The sequence below is a fragment of the Zootoca vivipara genome, chromosome 12, assembly GCF_965207765.1.
Source record: "Zootoca vivipara chromosome 12, rZooViv2.hap1.1, whole genome shotgun sequence".
NCBI lineage: Eukaryota > Metazoa > Chordata > Lepidosauria > Squamata > Lacertidae > Zootoca > Zootoca vivipara.
In genome coordinates, this window is record NC_142595.1 from 11,349,480 (window position 1) to 11,366,947 (window position 17,468).

General features: G+C 42.4%; 2 protein-coding genes across 4 annotated transcripts in view; one reads left to right on the forward strand and one right to left on the reverse strand.

Annotated features, from left to right (window-relative positions):
- Positions 1-1,047: 1,047 nt before the first annotated feature.
- MRPL35 (mitochondrial ribosomal protein L35) lies at positions 1,048-5,540 on the forward strand. Its single transcript, XM_035137182.3, has 4 exons — positions 1,048-1,105; positions 3,102-3,285; positions 4,834-4,978; positions 5,200-5,540. Exons 1-4 carry the CDS (start codon positions 1,072-1,074, stop codon positions 5,386-5,388), a joined length of 552 nt encoding a protein of 183 aa, XP_034993073.1. The 5' UTR covers positions 1,048-1,071; the 3' UTR covers positions 5,389-5,540.
- A 3,073-nt stretch (positions 5,541-8,613) lies between these two features.
- The window catches only part of REEP1 (receptor accessory protein 1), a 64,620-nt gene continuing 55,765 nt past the window's right edge, over positions 8,614-17,468 (reverse strand). For all 3 annotated transcript variants that reach the window (XM_060282302.2, XM_035135157.3, XM_088655913.1), the window contains one exon: positions 8,614-10,771. In XM_060282302.2, the coding sequence (XP_060138285.1) occupies positions 10,700-10,771 (72 nt within the window). In that variant the 3' untranslated portion in view covers positions 8,614-10,699. The remainder of the gene's footprint in view (positions 10,772-17,468) is intronic.

Here is a 17,468-nt window from a genome sequence, read left to right on the forward strand (position 1 = left end):
CTGCCAGGTGGGAATCGCTCACTGACGACCACAGCACCTGGAGACAGGCAGTCAGGTTGGGTATCCACAGTAGTGAGGAGGTGACAAATGTCCGCTGGGAGAAGCGCAGAGAGAAGAACTGCTATGGTACACCTGTATCAGCACAACCAGACGCCTCCCTCTACCCCAGCTGCAACAAAATATATCTCTCCCCTATCGGCTGCTACAGCCACAACAGGCACTGTAACTCTCCAACTGATTGATCCCCCCCCAACCAGGTGCACTCTTCCTTGACTCCCCAGACAGATGCCAACCTTCAGCAGTACAGATATTTGTCGCTTTTTAGTCAGTAGCAGTTATTGGAAATACAGTATAGATGGACGCAACACATCATGTAACAATAGAGCAAATAACTATTTTTCACCACCACCCAACCCCTGCCCAACAAATATTTTTATTTTTTTGTTAGCAATCCACACACATTGCATATTCCAGAATAAAAATTCAGCAAAACTCTATTATAAGCGGGAGATAAAGAAGATAAATAAAGCCAGGAAAGCTGTTCACGTGACAAGCTATACTGTAAAAGGATGAGGTCCTTGCCCATAAACGCAAAGAACAACGTGGGAAGAGCGCAGTGCTGAAACATCAGAACAGTACAGATTTAGTTAAGCGTGCCAGATTCATAAGGGGAGAATGCTGTGAGAATGGCCTAATTTTTTAAAATTATTATTATTATTGCATTTTCAAAAACAGGAATAGAGAGCATACAGCATTTAGGGAAGGGGGGTGGTTAAATAATTTCCTAATTCTTAACGAAAAATAGCTCCGAGCTGAAGCAAATTTGCCACGCGCAAAACACGATTTCGGGGTCTCTCGTTTCCCAAATTAAAACCGCAAAAAGCCAGCATTTCTGAGCTGAGCCGGCGGGAATGCTTTCCTTTAGCGGGCGACGACCAAGAACGCTGTTGCGCCAATTCTCCCTTCATAAGGCAGTGAAGGGGCGGGGCCATGCGCGCCTTTGCTTTCTGCTTCGCATTGATCCTCGGTGGAAGCCGTAGCCGGGTCGGGTGGGAGGGCGCAGAAGACAATATGGCGGCGCTCGCTGCGGCGCGGAGGCTCCCAGGTTAGTGATGGGAGGCGTGGAGTTCCCGGCTCTTGCGCTCGGGCGACTGAGGGTCGCACGGGGAGGGGGTGTCGTCGTGTGTGTGAGTGACAGGCGGGGAGAGAGTCAGCGCAGAGAGAGAGAGAGAGACTATAATAAATCGTGGGCCCTATTTGATTATTCGAATTATTTTATTGCAGATGTCAGTGCCGGATTTACGTATCAGCTAAACAAGCTATATCTTAGGGCCCCACTCTCTTGGGGGGGGGCAGAAAAATTAAAGAAAATATACATTTCCAAAATATAAGATAAAAAACAAATAAAATAAAACCTACCTACAGCAACAGCGTTTTGTGTTGTGTAGGCTCCTATGATGTAAGTCTGCTCCCTAAAATATCACTGGTTTGCTCATTTCTATATTTAGGGTTGTTATAAGTATTTCAAGATCATATATATATGATAAATGTTCATAACTGTATATATAAACCACATGTCTGAAACTTCACAGAAAAAAAGTCCTGAACAAACTGACCTCAAATATTTCTCTGCAAGGTCGAAGTGGGAAACCTCCCCATTGTCTCTTTCCTCACAAATCCTGTCTTAAGGGCACATTTAAGATATGAATACATTCTGCATGTGCAAATGGCTTTAGATACCAGTAGGTCTGTAAATAACCATAGAGCATCTATTCAATACAAAAAACAGCAACAATTTGTTGTTGACAAAGGACAGCTGGATATATAAAGGGCCTCATTACCTTCAGGAGCTTAGGGCCTCATCAAACCTAAATCCGGCCCTGCAGACGCTTGAAGCTCCTGGTTAGGAAAGGGTGGTATTGGGGGGGGGGGCTTGCTGGTTTCACCCTGCTCGGACTCTACAGGTCCAAATTTGGAAGAAAGGCTGGCCGTCACTAGTTTGCGTCACTAAACTACGCAACAGCAGCTATTCCAAAAAGAAAGAAACTGAGGCTATACGTATAATAGCATTGGCTCCCAGCAGAGGCTGAAGCAGGTTAAAATGATGAGCAGCAATAAAAGTAGGACCTGAAGACTTTCATCTTAAGGTTGCTGCTGTTTCAAGCAGGAATGGGGGTTGTGATGAAATCTTGCAGGATAATTGCGACGCAATGCTGCTTTCGGAAATTGACCTTCACTTTCCTCGTGTCTGACTGATAGTGCTTTGACTAATCATAGCAGTTCGCTTAATGTGAAATGCTGTAAGCAAGAAATCTCACCAACTTTGAGTCATATTATTAATGCTTACAAAAGAAAACGGGCATTGATCTGATGAAGTCTTGTACAGTAGTGGGATTATTATTATTTAAATAATAAAGTCCTATTAGCACACACTCATTTGGTTGATTGCCCCTTCCACATGGACTCTTCACCCCATATATATATATACACACACACTTTGTGTGTGTGTGTACTGTGTGTGTGTGTGTATTATTTTCATCGATTTATTTATAGTCTGCCTTCCATGATACTCATCCTTCCAAGACAATTTACAAGAAACATTAAACTACATTAAAGAAAAAACCCCACAATGAGCAATTAAAAGCCATTGGGATCCTTTCCACAGGACAGTTGACATCCCCAGACCCTCCTTTCTCAGCCTTGGATCCCCAGATGTTATTGAACTCCCCAGATTATTGAACTGCCACTTCCATCATCCCTGACCATGCTGTCTAGGAATGATGGGAGTTGTAGCCCAACATCTGGGAACCCAAGATTGCCCTAGACAATCTACTACAGTTGGGTAGCAGGGTAGGAGAAGCAGGCTGTGAGGTCTGACTTCTGAGGTAATCTTTGCCTGCCTCCTGCTCTCTCTTGGTGAGAGGAAAATTAAGCTGGTAAGCTCTGAGATGGGTCTTCCCCTGGCTCCATCAGTCTCATAATAGTCAACACTCACTGTGAGAAGTCCAGAACAGGGAGAAGCCAGATGAAGGTAGTTCCTGGTTCCATTTCTTGATACATGATCTGCTTGCTTTTCATAATGTTTTCTCTTATTTCCCTAGGGGTTTTAAGATCTTTCTGCCCTTTGGTCCCTTTGGCCAATAATAGTTCTTACAGCATCCGCCCAATTTCTTGGTTGCCTTCACTTCACATCAGCCAGAGGAAGATATCAACAATCTCCACCAGAAAACCTCTTCTCTCCATTGGAAGTGGGTCTTATGGGCATTCAGTCTCAATTTTGAACAGGTAGACACAATTTAATCCTTCATACAGATTTTGTTTTAAACCCTTCTATCTGGTCCCCAACCATAATAAAGTCAAAGTATGTGTAACTATATCCTGCATGTTCTCCCCTCTTCACTGTTGAAATTTAGATTTTTACAGATTTTGAGCTGGAGCTAATATTTGCTTGATTGTTCGTAAAAGCACCATGTGTTCCATTATATAGGCATAATAATAGTGCAAAATGTTGGGAAAGGTTCCTATTGCCCCAGTTTCCTTTCTAATAGTAGTAACACTAGGATTCCTAGTGTATTGCTGGTGTGTTTAACAACGTATTAGGTTATATGCGTACTTTGACTAAGATGTCAAAATATCAATAGTAGTTAGAGGTGATTCCTCTGGGCTTGATTCAGTTTGGGACTAGAAATTTGCGTGAAACTACAACACATTGAAGAAAAAATATTTTTCCCTTACAAGTTCTAAGGGTACTTGTACTTGCCAGCCTTCAAACCTTCTACCTAAGAGGCCCTGGTGGTTGCTAAGCTGTGACTGCAGTTCCTCAGTCGTTTGGGGTAGGGCTAATGCTGTTTCCCCAGGATGCCTCCCCCCCCCCCCACCTCCATCCCTGCTTTCTGGAGCTTGGGAAAAGTACATTTTCCAATATTACTTATACTGCAGCTGCCAAAGCCACATAAACAAGGAAGGACACATTAGTCCATTTTCTTTATTGTTTTCCCTCCCATTTGCCCATTGGATTGTTCTTTGTGCCAGAGAAGGACAATTATGGGGGTAGGACTGGCCCATTGGTAGGCATGTATTAGTAGTGCAGGCATCCCCAAACTGCGGCCCTCCAGATGTTTTGGCCTACAACTCCCATGATTCCTAGCTAACAGGACCAGTGGTCAGGGATGATGGGAATTGTAGTCCAAAACATCTGGAGGGCCGAAGTTTGGAGATGCCTGTATTAGTGCACCAAATTTGCATTCTGAAGCAGGTATTGATGAGGCTCAGTGTTAGTACTAACAAAGTAAGATCCCAGTTCCTTCCCCCCTATGTGCATGCTAGAGCTGTTATGGGGATGCATATTCCCGCCTCCCATATCGCATGCAGTTTCCCCCATTTCTACTGTTCAAGGAACATGAGAGAAACAACATGGGATAGAATTCTGTTTGATCACAGAGAAGTGGGGGGGGGCAACTTTGGCCTTGCACAGGGTACCAAAGTCCGCCACTGTATTGTAAAGTGAGGGTGGGAATTAATGGGAGCAACAACAATATTGTGGTGTGATCATACAAACATACTTGGGAGGTGAGCATGTGTTACATCCTCTTTATCCACAGTGCACTAGTTTGAATTCTTATATGACAGAAGTAATTTTAAGGAGACCATTTGAACATTTTTGTGACTTCTGCTATTTATGGAACATTGCTGAGTTGTTTAGTTTTTGTCTTTTCAAGGATCTTGGTATAAAGTTTCTGTGCTATCGAGACATTGATTAGTCAAATGCTAAGTTCAACAGGTCACAGCTATTAGATCTAACTTCATATTTTCTTGATTTCCTACAAATTTCAGTGTAACACCACTGCTCCCAAGTATCCTTCATCAGCAAGTAAGGACCCTCATCAAATTTGGCTTGCGGAAAGGAAAAAGGAAAACTGTAAAAGCTGTGATTCACAGATTTCTCAGATTGCACAGTGGCCTTTGGCTAAGGAGAAGGGTAATATTTTCTTCATTGAATGTTATTGTCTTGACAGCATGATGTGCCGGCGTGTGGGAGAGATGCTGCTTTTCTAATTGTAACTTGGAAATGTGCAAGAATTAAAAAATGAAGGACAGAACAGGCTATGTGAAAATCTACTTGTGTGGTGTTTATGTATTTATTTTGTGGATAGCCATTCATATGTTTGAGGAATTAAATCTTTTCCTCTTTGATGACAGGCTGGTTACAAGAAACGACTGTGGAAGAAAAATCCTAGGCGGAGGAAGCGCTTGAGGGAACATGTGTTCTGCAATAAAACACAGTCTAAGCTCCTTGATAAAATGACATCTTCCTTCTGGAAAAGAAGAAACTGGTACATTGATGACCCCTACCAGAAATACCAAGATCGTACAAACTTTAAGTTATAAATTGTCAAATGCACATCTGCGGATCTTTGTATGCCAGTCCAAATATTAATGGTTCAGGTTGATTACTTTTCCATACATCTGTCTAACAAGCAAATGAACAGTTTATGTTAAATTACTGGTGCAAAATAAACCATTGATCTGATTACTCTAAAGATTGATTGCATAATTGTTTTGTTTTATTAGGAAAGGGCGATAGCTGCAGAATGTATAAATATACTTTCCTTGATTGTGGAATATAAATTATATGCCTCAAAACTGTTTTAAATAGTTATAGCTATGGTTTTAAATCTTGGGACTGTATAAAATAAGTATTTAGCCTTGCTCAGCCATGGCCCATTTATTCTTTCTGCTGAATAGAAGTGCAAAATTTAAGCACATGGATTGTCTTAAACAAAAAAAGCTGATGAGTAATTAATGGCTGGCTTATAAAAAAATGCAGCTTTGCAGTAAATATTACTTTGAAATGGCAAGAGAGATGCTGTAAGTCATTGGGCAGTCGTGGAAATCATTTTGCAAATGATTACTGATGGTTGTCTTGTATTATAATTTTCTGTTTAATAGTTGATTTGTTTTTATGTGAGAACACAAATAGACACACAAAAAATTGTGTATGTATGTACTTGATACCTATTTCAAATGATGTATCAGAACCATTCAAGATACTGGGTTTATCTACCACAGTACAAATCTTCAGTCATCTTACCAGCTTGAGGCTCTGATTGATGAAGTCTTTCTTCTTTCCATCAAGACAAATCCCAGCCATTTCCTCAAGTATCCTTACAATTATTCACAAGGAGTTCCATTTGACATACATGATTTTCCTCTCCCCACAACAACAAATGGAATAGGCTAGGTTGAGAGAGAATGACTGGTGCAAAATCACTCAGTGAACCTTGTTAGTTTGGAGTGGGGTTTTTTGGAACCGAAATCTTACCACTGTAGAACACTGTCTGTTGCAGTACCGTGTTTCTCATATTATAAGACACATCTTATATTTATTTTTTCCTCAAAAAAAACCACACTATGGCTTATTTTCAAGGGATGTCTTATTTTTTTCCTCCTCCTCCTGCCGGGGCCTGCATTGCTGCTGCGCCTATCACTATGTCTTATTTTCGGGGTATGGCTTATATTCCTTGAATGCTAAAAAATCCTGCTATGGCTTATTTTATGGGTATGTCTTAAAATATAAGAAACAGGGTAGTAGACCATCGGTTTGCTAATCTATTAAGATTCCCCTTACAACAGCAAACTTTTTCAGCAGGGGGTCGGTCCACTGTCCCTCAGACCTTGTGGGGGGCAGGACTACATTTTTTTGGGGGGGGATGAATGAATTCCTATGGCCCACAAATAACCCAGAGATGCATTTTAAATAAAAGGACACATTTTACTCGTGTAAAAACACACTGATTGCCAGACCGTCCGCGGGCCAGATTTAGAAGGCAATTGGGCCGGATCAGCCCCCGGGCCTTAGTTTGCCTACCCATGCCTTACAACGGTAGCATATAGTGTAGATAAACAACTACAAGAATTAGGACACTACAAACAACTACAGAAATTAGAACACTACAATAATATTATAATACAATATTAGAAGTGTGATTATAACAGTTTCGCCTACTTTGAACAGAAGACCCATTCCTGTTTTTAAAAGAAAAATTTAAGACTTTATTTTCAAGATGTATATCAAGCATTATAACAAAACATTGACCTTTGGAATACTGTTGTAGTATGTGATCTTACAATGCATTTTTAAACGTTCTAGCCTAGCACGTCCTTGCTATGGATCAGTGGAAACAAACAATATTAAGTGCCCCGTTACCGGCCTCAGATATTGGCCACTTGTGTTACTTTCTAAAATACAGTGCTCTTGACAATTTCAAATAGTGTGCCAAGTGCAAAGCAGGTACTCGCAAATAAAAACAGCAAAAGAGACTAATTAACAAGCATTTAGGCACAAGTACATGTATAAGCTACTTAAGAGTACAATTACCGTATCTTGCAGAGTACAGCTTGAAGGTAGCAGGTTGTTTACAACTGGCTAGAGAGCACCCCAACTTTATGTTCAGCATCCCCCCCCCCCGTGTTTTAGTTTTAAAACCGACTGCAGGCAGCAGCTCTCCAGAGTCTGCAGCAGAGGTATGTCACATGAACATAAACTGGAGGTGCCAGGGACTGAAATGGGAACCTTCTGCAGGTAGAAGGTGGAACCAAAGCATGTGCTCGACCATTGAGCTATGGTCTATCCCCATGAATAGTGAAGGGTGAGCAACTTTGGTAATTAGATCAGTACTGATACGTAGGCATATGCAACTAAGCCATAATAGCCTGTTCTCTTGAGAAGTTAGCTATTTTCCTACAATAAAGAACATTTTACAGTTACGTGTTTGGGAACCCTCCCCGTAGTTTTATAATACTAGAATTGTAGCAACAGAAACAGTATTGTGCTGGAGAACCACAGTCTAACATTGCTCCTTGTGAGCCAGTGTGGTGTCGTGGTTAAGAGTGGTGGACTCATAATCTGGTGAACCCGGTTTGTGTCTCCACTCCTCCACATGCAGCTGCTGGGTGACCTTGGGCTAGTCACACTTCTCTGGAGTCTCTCAGCCTCACTCACCTCACAGAGTGTTTGTTGTGGGGGAGGAAGGGAAAGGAGAATGTTAGCCGCTTTGAGACTCGGGTGTGATAAAGCGGGATATCAAATCCAAACTCTTCTTCCTCTCTCCCTGGGGTCCCTTCTAACTCTGTGATTCTATGTAGCACTAAATTTTGGGTGATGCAGGCAGTTCCCTCACACAGGGCAATGAGCCGAGTGGGTACAAAATTGAGAAGAACCAAATCTGGGGCTCTTGCAGGACCCCCGTTACCAAAGAGTACCAAAATCCGCCTCTGTTCTGTGGTTCTACATCTGTAACGCAAAAACAAAAATCAGCAGGAACTGAGTATTGTGGAAGCTAAAGTTGGCTATGCAAAGCTGACCCCCAGTATTGGTCCGAGGAGGTAAGACTAGAGAACCAAACCAAGAAAGTAGAGCATATTAATCCCCAATGTGTACGTGAAATTAAATTATATGGGAGCCTTCTACTGAAAATAAAATGGATAGCCCTAGTAAATTGGTAGAGAATACAAGTCTTGAGTGTTCAAAATGCTAGAAGCTGATATGTTTTGATGCACATGTCTCGGCCAAGGCTGTGAACAACCTGCTTCCATTGTATTGCAGATTTAAAAAATATATGGAACGTAAGTGCTGCACTTATTTAGCCATTCATGTTTCTCACTGATCTATACACAGATAACACAGTTCAACTGATTGATTAGCACTATTACCAGTGATATTTTCTTCTTACAGTGAATTTAATTTGAGAGATAAGGCGATTCAGAGAGTTTCACCTTAGCACTAAACACCAAGGAAGTCCAGAACAGTCATACTTGTCAGTAAAACAGTAGGTCAGATAGACATCAGTTCGCTTTGAGGAGAAATTTACAAATGTGTCTTTTTGGCATAATTTAATACAAAATTGCCACTTTCTCATTTTATTCTGTCACACATATCGGTATATATTGGCAAAAGTTACCTGCTTGCAAGATAATGTCATTTTGCTGATGTCGCAGACAACTTTGAATTCTGTGCGTGAATGTATACAGACTTCAAAAAACTGCTCAACAAATATGCTAGCTTAACTCCCCCAAAATAGAGTTTTGTGCTACAACTGAATATTTTCTAGCTGCCATCTAAATTATTCATTTGTTGACTGAAATGGCAACAGATCCAAATATGGTTCACTGTTGGAGGCGTCTTTTTGTTTTCTTGCACAGCAGTAACCATGCTGATACATGCTTATGCAATGGTTGGATTTTTAAGGCTTTTCAATGAATTTCAGAAGTTCCAAATTAACGTTTAAGAAGCGTTAAGGGAGGCTAGGATATGGATTCTCAAACCCAAAACAAAAATATTTAACAGACGTTTCATAGTGCTAATCTTGGAACCTGAAACACAGCCACCTAAATCCCTGCTACACATGAAGGAGGTCAGGAGTATCATTTGAAATCTACCCATCTGATCTCAGTGGCAAGATCTTTTATATTCTACAATATTAAATATTCTAATGAACACATACAATTGTCTACATAATTAGATTTTACATGCTCAACACTTACAAGAGACACCAATCTGAAGCACGAATACACAAATCCTGGTACTGTTTCCTCATTTTGTACCTCTCTAAAATTACAAACGCACCATGGGATCTACAGACTATTGTGAGCTATACCAGAAGCTAACAATCTTTGCATTACGTGAGGGAGTTTGGTTACCGTCTTCCACTATCTTTCTCTGAAAGAAATACCTACATACCTGGTGGGAAAATGTTAGGATTAAAATCCCATGTGCAGACATGGCTGACTTACACATAGGCCAACCCACACTTTGCTAATGTGATTTTGGTTTACCTCCTAGCATTTATTATGACTGCATGCTGTAGGCATGTTCATTAAGTTGGCCAAGAGTTATAATGTTTGTTTCTTTTATGCATAATATACTTAACAATGCAATCCTAATTCTGTTTACAAAGTCTGATTGATTTCAGCATGACTTTCCTCCAGGTAAATATACTTAGGATGTCAGCCACAGCCAATCGCTGTCATCAAAACTGCTCCCATAGCTTGTGATAATACATAGATGTGTGTATGTGTGTGCACGCACCTGTGAGTTCCTCCTCTAAAATCTTCTGGCTCTATTTTTTTCAGGAGTACACACAGTATCTGAGTTACAATAAATAAAATTTACAGGGGGTGGGGGTGGCAATTAAGCTCATGTGTACAGTGAAAAGAATTCATGATTTGTCATATCATTCACAGTTCTGTAATAAAGATAAGATGGAGAAAGCTTGGGTAGAAAAATCTGTGGCCCCTGCCACTCTATACATTACGAAGCCCAAAATAAATAGGGTGGATCCAAGTATTTAGAACAGGTAAATAATTATTTTCCTGGTTGCACTTACAGAGCTAAAAACTAAGCTGATGTAAGGAGTAATTACAAATGTACAGCCTCACTAGTATAGCTGAAAGAATTGCTACTCTGCAAAGAAATCCAGGGGGGGTTTGCTTTTGCCTTCTGGGTTTGCAATGCCACAAAAACGGTCAGGGAACCCACAGCAAAGGGAAAGGGAAGCGAGAAAGGCCATGTTTATAACGTTGCAATATCAAAAGCACATCCATCTCACCACTGTTCCCCCCCCTACATTATTAACGGAGTAGATCTTTTAAGGCAGAAGAGAGACATTCCGTGGATCTCGGCGCTAATGGCTCATCACGCTCACATGGTTTCAGTGGTCGAAGATGAGGTACTTTTTTTCCTGAAACGAGGTCTAAGGCTCCTAGGCGGTGCCTGTCGAAAACAAAATGCAGTGTTGATTAGTCTTTCCATTCATTTAGCCACCAGAGATGTGAGTCAATTTGTGCAGGAATTTAGCAAGTGAGGCTTCATCAGCTCCAGAATAGGGGTAAGGCTGCCTGCACCTCCCAGAACAGCCGTGGTCCCATAGCTGCCAAGTCTCCCGTATTCCCCGGGAAACCCCCGTTTTTCCAGCTGTCCCCAGACAAAAAAACGGATTTTTTTTTGTTTTTCCCCAGTTTATTCTGGCGTGGCAGCCATTTTGGAACTGGGCGGAGCATGCTCAGAAGCGACGTTTGATGCTGCTTTGCCCAGTTCCAAAATGGCCGCAGCGCGACTTATGGTGCGGCGGCCATTTTGGAACAGGGCAGAGCAGCATCAAAAGTAGCTTCTGAGCATGCTCCGCCCAGTTCCAAAATGGCGGCAGCGCTACTTCCGGTCTGCTACTTCCGGTCCAGTCCCTTATTTCTCAGGCCGGAACTTGGCAGCTATGCGTGGTCCCTTCCAACTCTACAGCTCTACGATTCTAATGTTTAGCACCAAAACAATGTCCTCTGCGCTGGTATAAATCCAAGGCATTCCAAAATATGGAGGTGAAGCACTTCATTGGATCTTGTCAGGCTGATAAACATAGAGCAACAGAATAATAATAATAATAATAATAATAATAATAATAATAATAATAATATTTTCATTATTTATACCCCTCCCATCTGGCTGGGTTTCCCCAGCCACTCTGGGCAGCTTACAGCACATTAAGAATGGTAAAACATTAGACATTAAAAATTTCTCAATGCCGGGTTGTCTTCAGATGTCTTCTAAAAGTCAGGTAGTTGTTTATTTTCTTGACATCTGATGGGAGGGCACCACTACTGGGAAGGCCCTCTGCCTGGTTCTCTGTAACCTCACTTCTTGCAGCGAGGGAACCACCAGAAGACCCTTGGAGCTGGACCTCAGTGTCCGGGCTGAACGATGGGGGTGGAGATGCTCCTTCAGGTATAGTGGGCCAAGGCCGTTTAGGGCTTTAAAGGTCAGCACCAACACTTTGAATTGTGCTCGGAAACATACTGGAAGCCAATGTAGGTCTTTCAGGACCGGTGTTATATGGTCTCGGTGGCCACTCCCAGTCACCAGTCTAGCTGCCACATTCTGGATTAGTTGGAGTCTCCGAGTCACCTTCAAAGGCAGCCCCACGTAGAGCGCATTGCAGTAGTCCAAGCAAGAGATAACTAGAGCCTGCATCACTCTGGCGAGACAGTCTGTGGACAGGTAGGGTCTCAGCCTGCCTACCAGATGGAGCTGGTAAACAGCTGCCCTGGACACAGAATTGACCTGCGCCTCCATGGACAGCTGTGAGTCCAAAACGACTCCCAGGCTGCATACCTGGTCCTTCGGGAGCACAGTTACCCCATTCGGGACCAGAGAGCCCCACACACCTGCCCGCCCCCTGTTTCCCCAAAACAGTACTTCTGTCTTGTCAGGATTCAACCTCAATCCATTAGCCACCATCTATCCTCCAATTGCCTCCAGACACTCACACAGAACATTCACTGCCTTCACTGGTTCTGATTTCAAAGAGAGGTAGAGCTGGGTTTCATCCATGTACTGATGAACACCCAGTTCAAACCCCCTGACGATCTCTCCCATCAGCAGAAGGGAGAAAGGATGAGAGTGGACTTAACAGCTTGTTGACTGTGTAACAAATTTACTCCTCCTAGCACCATATTGGCAGAGAATCCAACACAGTGAGCCTCAGCCTCATCGCACAACACGCAAGGAACACAGAACTTTTTTCCTATTGCTGTTTTGCTTTATAAGTACCTCAGTCCACGTATACAGAACATCTCCATGCACTTGATAAATAAGCAGGTGCCTTTGAAAGTGAAAGCCATAATAAACTAGTTAGGGTTATTGATTTCTCAGGCCAATAAATGAAGTCACTGTCGGGACATGCTCTCCACGTCATTTGGGCGTTACAACTACATCTCAGGTGCCAGCTTACTTGTCATCTCTTCCTACTGCCAGTCACCGTTTTGCTTTTATTAAAGCACTCTTCAATGTCTTCCCCTCTAACATCCTTTTTCACAGATTTACCAAGGGTCGAGTCTCGGTTTTATGTTCATGTGACAATCGCTCGATTGAATCCCTTCAGCACATAGTGCTCACATGCCCCTTATATAGTGCTGCTCGGAAAACTCTACTGAGTCGATTACTCCAAAAACCCGACAGAGTTGCAGCTTGCCTTCCTATTGCAAGACTCAAGATTCGTGTATAATCTTACAATTGGCAAAAAAATTAACCTCTGCTTTGTCTTATAAGAGATGTAACGGATTGTTTTATACAACTTGAAATTCTTTTTATTCATTATATTTTTACCTCTAACTCCTTATTCCTAAACCTGTATACCCTTTATGCTAATTGTATTTTTTTTTTACCAATTGTAATTATTCTCGAGCGTCTTGCTCGTTTTGTATGTTTTGTATGTTGTCGTATGTTTATGTTTGTAATGATTTGATTTGATGTTTATGTTGATTTGATTTGAAGTCACTGCCATTGACTGCCTTCCCTTCCTTCCAGAGCTGCAATATGTATTGGTGGTGGTGAATCTTGTTTAGTTACTTGTTTTGAGAAAGGTAAGCAACTGGGAAGACAGCTCACACACATATTTTTAAAAGTGGTGTACCACTGTAAATGTACAAAAAGTAGTACAGTTTCCTACCATCACCCTGCTCCCATTTGCTTGCTTAATTCTCATCTCTCCACTCCAGTGTACTTTCACATGTATATATATTCTCAGAAACTTCTCCGTCCATATCTGATGAGGCCATGTCATAATACACTAATTCCATTTCAGGTTGCTGACTTTTTCATGAAACAATGCTAACATGGCAATAGTTCAGGAATTGCTTTCAGTGTCAGCTACTCCCTCCCTTAAGTGTCATTACAACTGAGTATACATTACTGAAACAACGTAACCTTGCATTTGCTGACATCTCTGATTGTATACATCTTCACTAACAGAAAACAGACTAATATCTGAGTAGCTGGAAAAAATGTATTTATTTTGTTCCTTAGGCCTCAAAATACTACAGCGGTGCCTCGCTAGACAAATTTAATTCGTTCCACAGGTCTTTTCTTATAACGAAAAATTCGCCTAGTAATTCCCATAGGAATGCATTGATTTTTTTTTTAATTTCAATGCATTCCTATGGGAAACCGCAACTCGCTAGACGAATTTTTTGTAAAACGAATTCGTCTAGCGAAGCAACCTCCGCTAGAAAAAACCTTTCGTTAAGCGGAAATTTCGTTAAGCAGGGCATTCGTTAAGCGAGGCACCACTGTACATTTGTTTCAACGGTGTCTTCAGCTACTTCATTAGAATTGGATGCAGACTGAATGGTTAGGTTAGGTGCTTCATTTATCAGAATCTTTTATTCTGATAAATATTCCATTATATTAATTCAGAAAGGCTCACCAGACTAACCTGTTTGCCACACTAAGAGCAGAACCTGTCCATCAACGTATTCCCATTTTTAAACTCATACAACAACTCCCCCCCCCCCCAATACTATGAGCTCTAGGGAGGTATTTTAAATACTGGTGCCTGTGATTTTTCCATGCTATGGATATTACACGTATTTTTGGCAAGTTGTAATTTGCACAGCAAAGGCCTGTTATTAAACTAAAGGTGCATTGAAAGCAAGCATTCAAATCAAGAAACAGACCAGGGGTCAGCAAAATCTTTCAGCAGGGGGCTGGTCCACTGTCCCTCAGACCTTGGGGGGGGCGGACTATATTTTGAAAAAAGAAAAAGAAAAAAGAACATCTGATTCAGATGTTGCAGAGAAGGAGAGCTGGGGATCATCAGCATACTGATGACAACTTGCTTGATTATCTCTCCCAATGACCACTCCCAATGGCTTCATATAGATCAGGGGTCCCCCAGACCTCAGACTATATTTTGAAAAAATATATGAACGAATTCCTATGCCCCACAAATAACCCAGAGGTGCATTTTAAATAAAAGCACACATTCTACTCATGTAAGAACACGCTGATTCCTGGACTGTCCCCGGGCCGGATTTAGAAAGCAATTGGGCAAGATCCGGCCCCCAGGCCTTAGTTTGCCTACCCATGAATGAGACAGCAAGAGAATCCTATGATCTAACCTCAACTAGCTGCTGCTGTGCTGGGGCTTATAACCAGCATGATTAGAATCGTAGGCTTTCCCACCAGCTACAATGCCAAAGCGTAATAATAATACTACTAGAATGGAGAGCTAACACAGCCACTCCTACAAAGTCCATAGCAACAGTCTCGCCATAATCACATCACTTCTGATGCCCCCACAAATGGAAGGAACCGAGCAGCTATGTGGGTACACTTTTATGGTATCACACAACACATTCCGTTCCCTTTCCCACACACGAGGCACAATTGCTGTGGCTCACTGATATTAGGTAGGAAATCAAATGAGACTAGCGAAGCGTTGCACCATCATGGGTGCTGGCAAGGAGGTGGCAGCTGTGTCCCCTGGATAAGCCGAAACCCCTTGATTCGCAGCTTTCTTTCATTTAAAATGAAGTTGCTAGCACTTATGGGACCCAAGTTGTGAGGCAAAATGTACAGGCAGTGTTCTCATTTGTTTCGTGAGAAACCAGGGCGCTCACACCTTTTCACGGTGTGAAACACCCATTGCCCAAGTAGACTAGAGAATGAACGTCTTGTTCATTTGATGACGACATTCAGAATTCAAGAATATTGTAGACTAGAGAATGAACGTCTTGTTCATTTGATGACGACATTCAGAATTCAAGAATATTGTAGAGGCCATCCTATCAATGGTCTGCTGAAAATCTTATATATTACAAAAACGTATGAGGAGTGGAGACCAAGATGGCTGCCGAGTGCTTGGAGCGTTTAGAGCTCTAAGGTCAACTCTAAGGCAAGTCTCTGCTATATAACCAATTCTTAGCACCTGTTTTTAATTCCCTCTTCCGTTTTACTTTTTAATTCCTTTTAGTGCTCCGTTTTGTTGTTTTAATTTATTGTTTTGTTTTATTGTTTTATTGTTCTAACTCCCCTTAAACTGCGAGACTGCATGAAGCTGGGCTGGGCTGAGTACTTTGCGTATGAGGTTTCTTCTTCTTCTTCTATTATTATTGTAAGGGGAAGAGAGTATAGAGAACCTCCCCCTCTCATCAGAAGCAGCTCCTCCCCAAGCAGCAATGGCAGCGAGGACGCTGAGGAGACCAGTCAGGAAGTGGAGAGAGAGGGCCAGGGCTCTGGCAGCACGGGAGAGCCCCCGCTACACAGGAGGGAGGAAGAGAGAGGGGGGGAAAGGGGGGAGAAGGAAAACATGGAGCGTAGACCCTTTCCTCCGGTTACAGAATTACGCAGGAGAAGGAGGGGGAGGAGGTTTGCTGTCCCAAGACTCTTATGTTGGAGGAAGTCAAGGTGCGGTTCATTGCCGGATTCTGCATCGGACTGAGCAGACATGTCTTACATACCCAGCTCACTGTAAATAGACTGCACTAATAAAAACTGTTTAAAGACGAGCATGCGGAGCGTCGTTACTCTAGAGTAGTCGCAAGAACCTCTGACAATTATTATTATTATTATTATTATTATTATTATTATTATTATTACTACTACTACTACTATTATTTAATGCAAACTGATCCACTGTACGAGCAAGTAATGCAGCAGGTGTGATTGCCAAACTGAAGCTGAGTGAAGCCTGCTTCCTAAAATAAAACTATTTGTCCTGAAGAAACTGCAGCAGCGGAAGCCGGTAGGCGGGGAAGTGGGCAGCATCCCGTATGGAAGGAGGGGAGCTGCCAGACCTGGCACCAGCTCCTGACACTCTTGGGCAGCTGCCAAGGCCACAAGCTCTCAGGCAGGGCCCGCCAACATCTGACACTTGCCCTGATGTCTGAGTCTGTGAGTCACCGTTTTAATTTATCGCAATGCCCTGCATATACAGTGTCACTCCAGAGGAATGTGAGGGAAATCAAATGGCCACCTGCTGATCTCACGCTTGCTGCCAGGTAAGCCCATCCATGTAGGGAGGGACGACTGCTGAGCACTTTGTTGAGGGCCTCCACAAATGTAGAGCTGGGTATAAAGGACAGTTGAGAGAATTCATACTGACCAATTCATCTCTGTGTTCATTCCCCACCTTTAAAATGTATATATCAGGGGTAGGCAACCTAAGGGCCGGGGGCCAGATCCGGCCCAATTGCCTTCTCAATCTGGCCCGCGGACAGTCCGGGAATCAGCGTGTTTTTACATGAGTAGAATGTGTCCTTTTATTTAAAATGTGTCTCTGGGTTATTTGTGAGGCATAGGAATTTGTTCACCCCCCACAAAAAAAAATATAGTCCGGCCCCCCACAAGATCTGAGGGACAGTGGACTGGCCCACGGCTGAAAAAGGTTGCTGACCCCTGGAATATATGTTTCCTACAGGTACCATAGTTATTTGACACTTATAACCCATAATGTGACCTCAGTGGCAGCCTATGGTTTGCTTCATTTCCTCATGTGAACACATTCTGTTCTGAGATCCATCAGCGAGTTATCACAGACTGCAAACCAAGAGAAGAACGGTTTAACATTCCAGGTTTGTTGTTAATGTAATAATAAAAACATGGACAATAGAAGAAGGGGGGGACGGCCTAACCCAGGCAT

Excerpts from the sequence above, each read along its gene's own strand:
- MRPL35 (XM_035137182.3), top strand. The coding sequence starts at position 1,072 with ATGGCGGCGCTCGCTGCGGCGCGGAGGCTCCCAG. Across the intron at positions 1,106-3,101 it reads TGCGGCGCGGAGGCTCCCAG|GGGTTTTAAGATCTTTCTGC; the intron begins GTTAGTGATGGG and ends TTATTTCCCTAG. Across the intron at positions 3,286-4,833 it reads TCAGTCTCAATTTTGAACAG|TGTAACACCACTGCTCCCAA; the intron begins GTAGACACAATT and ends TACAAATTTCAG.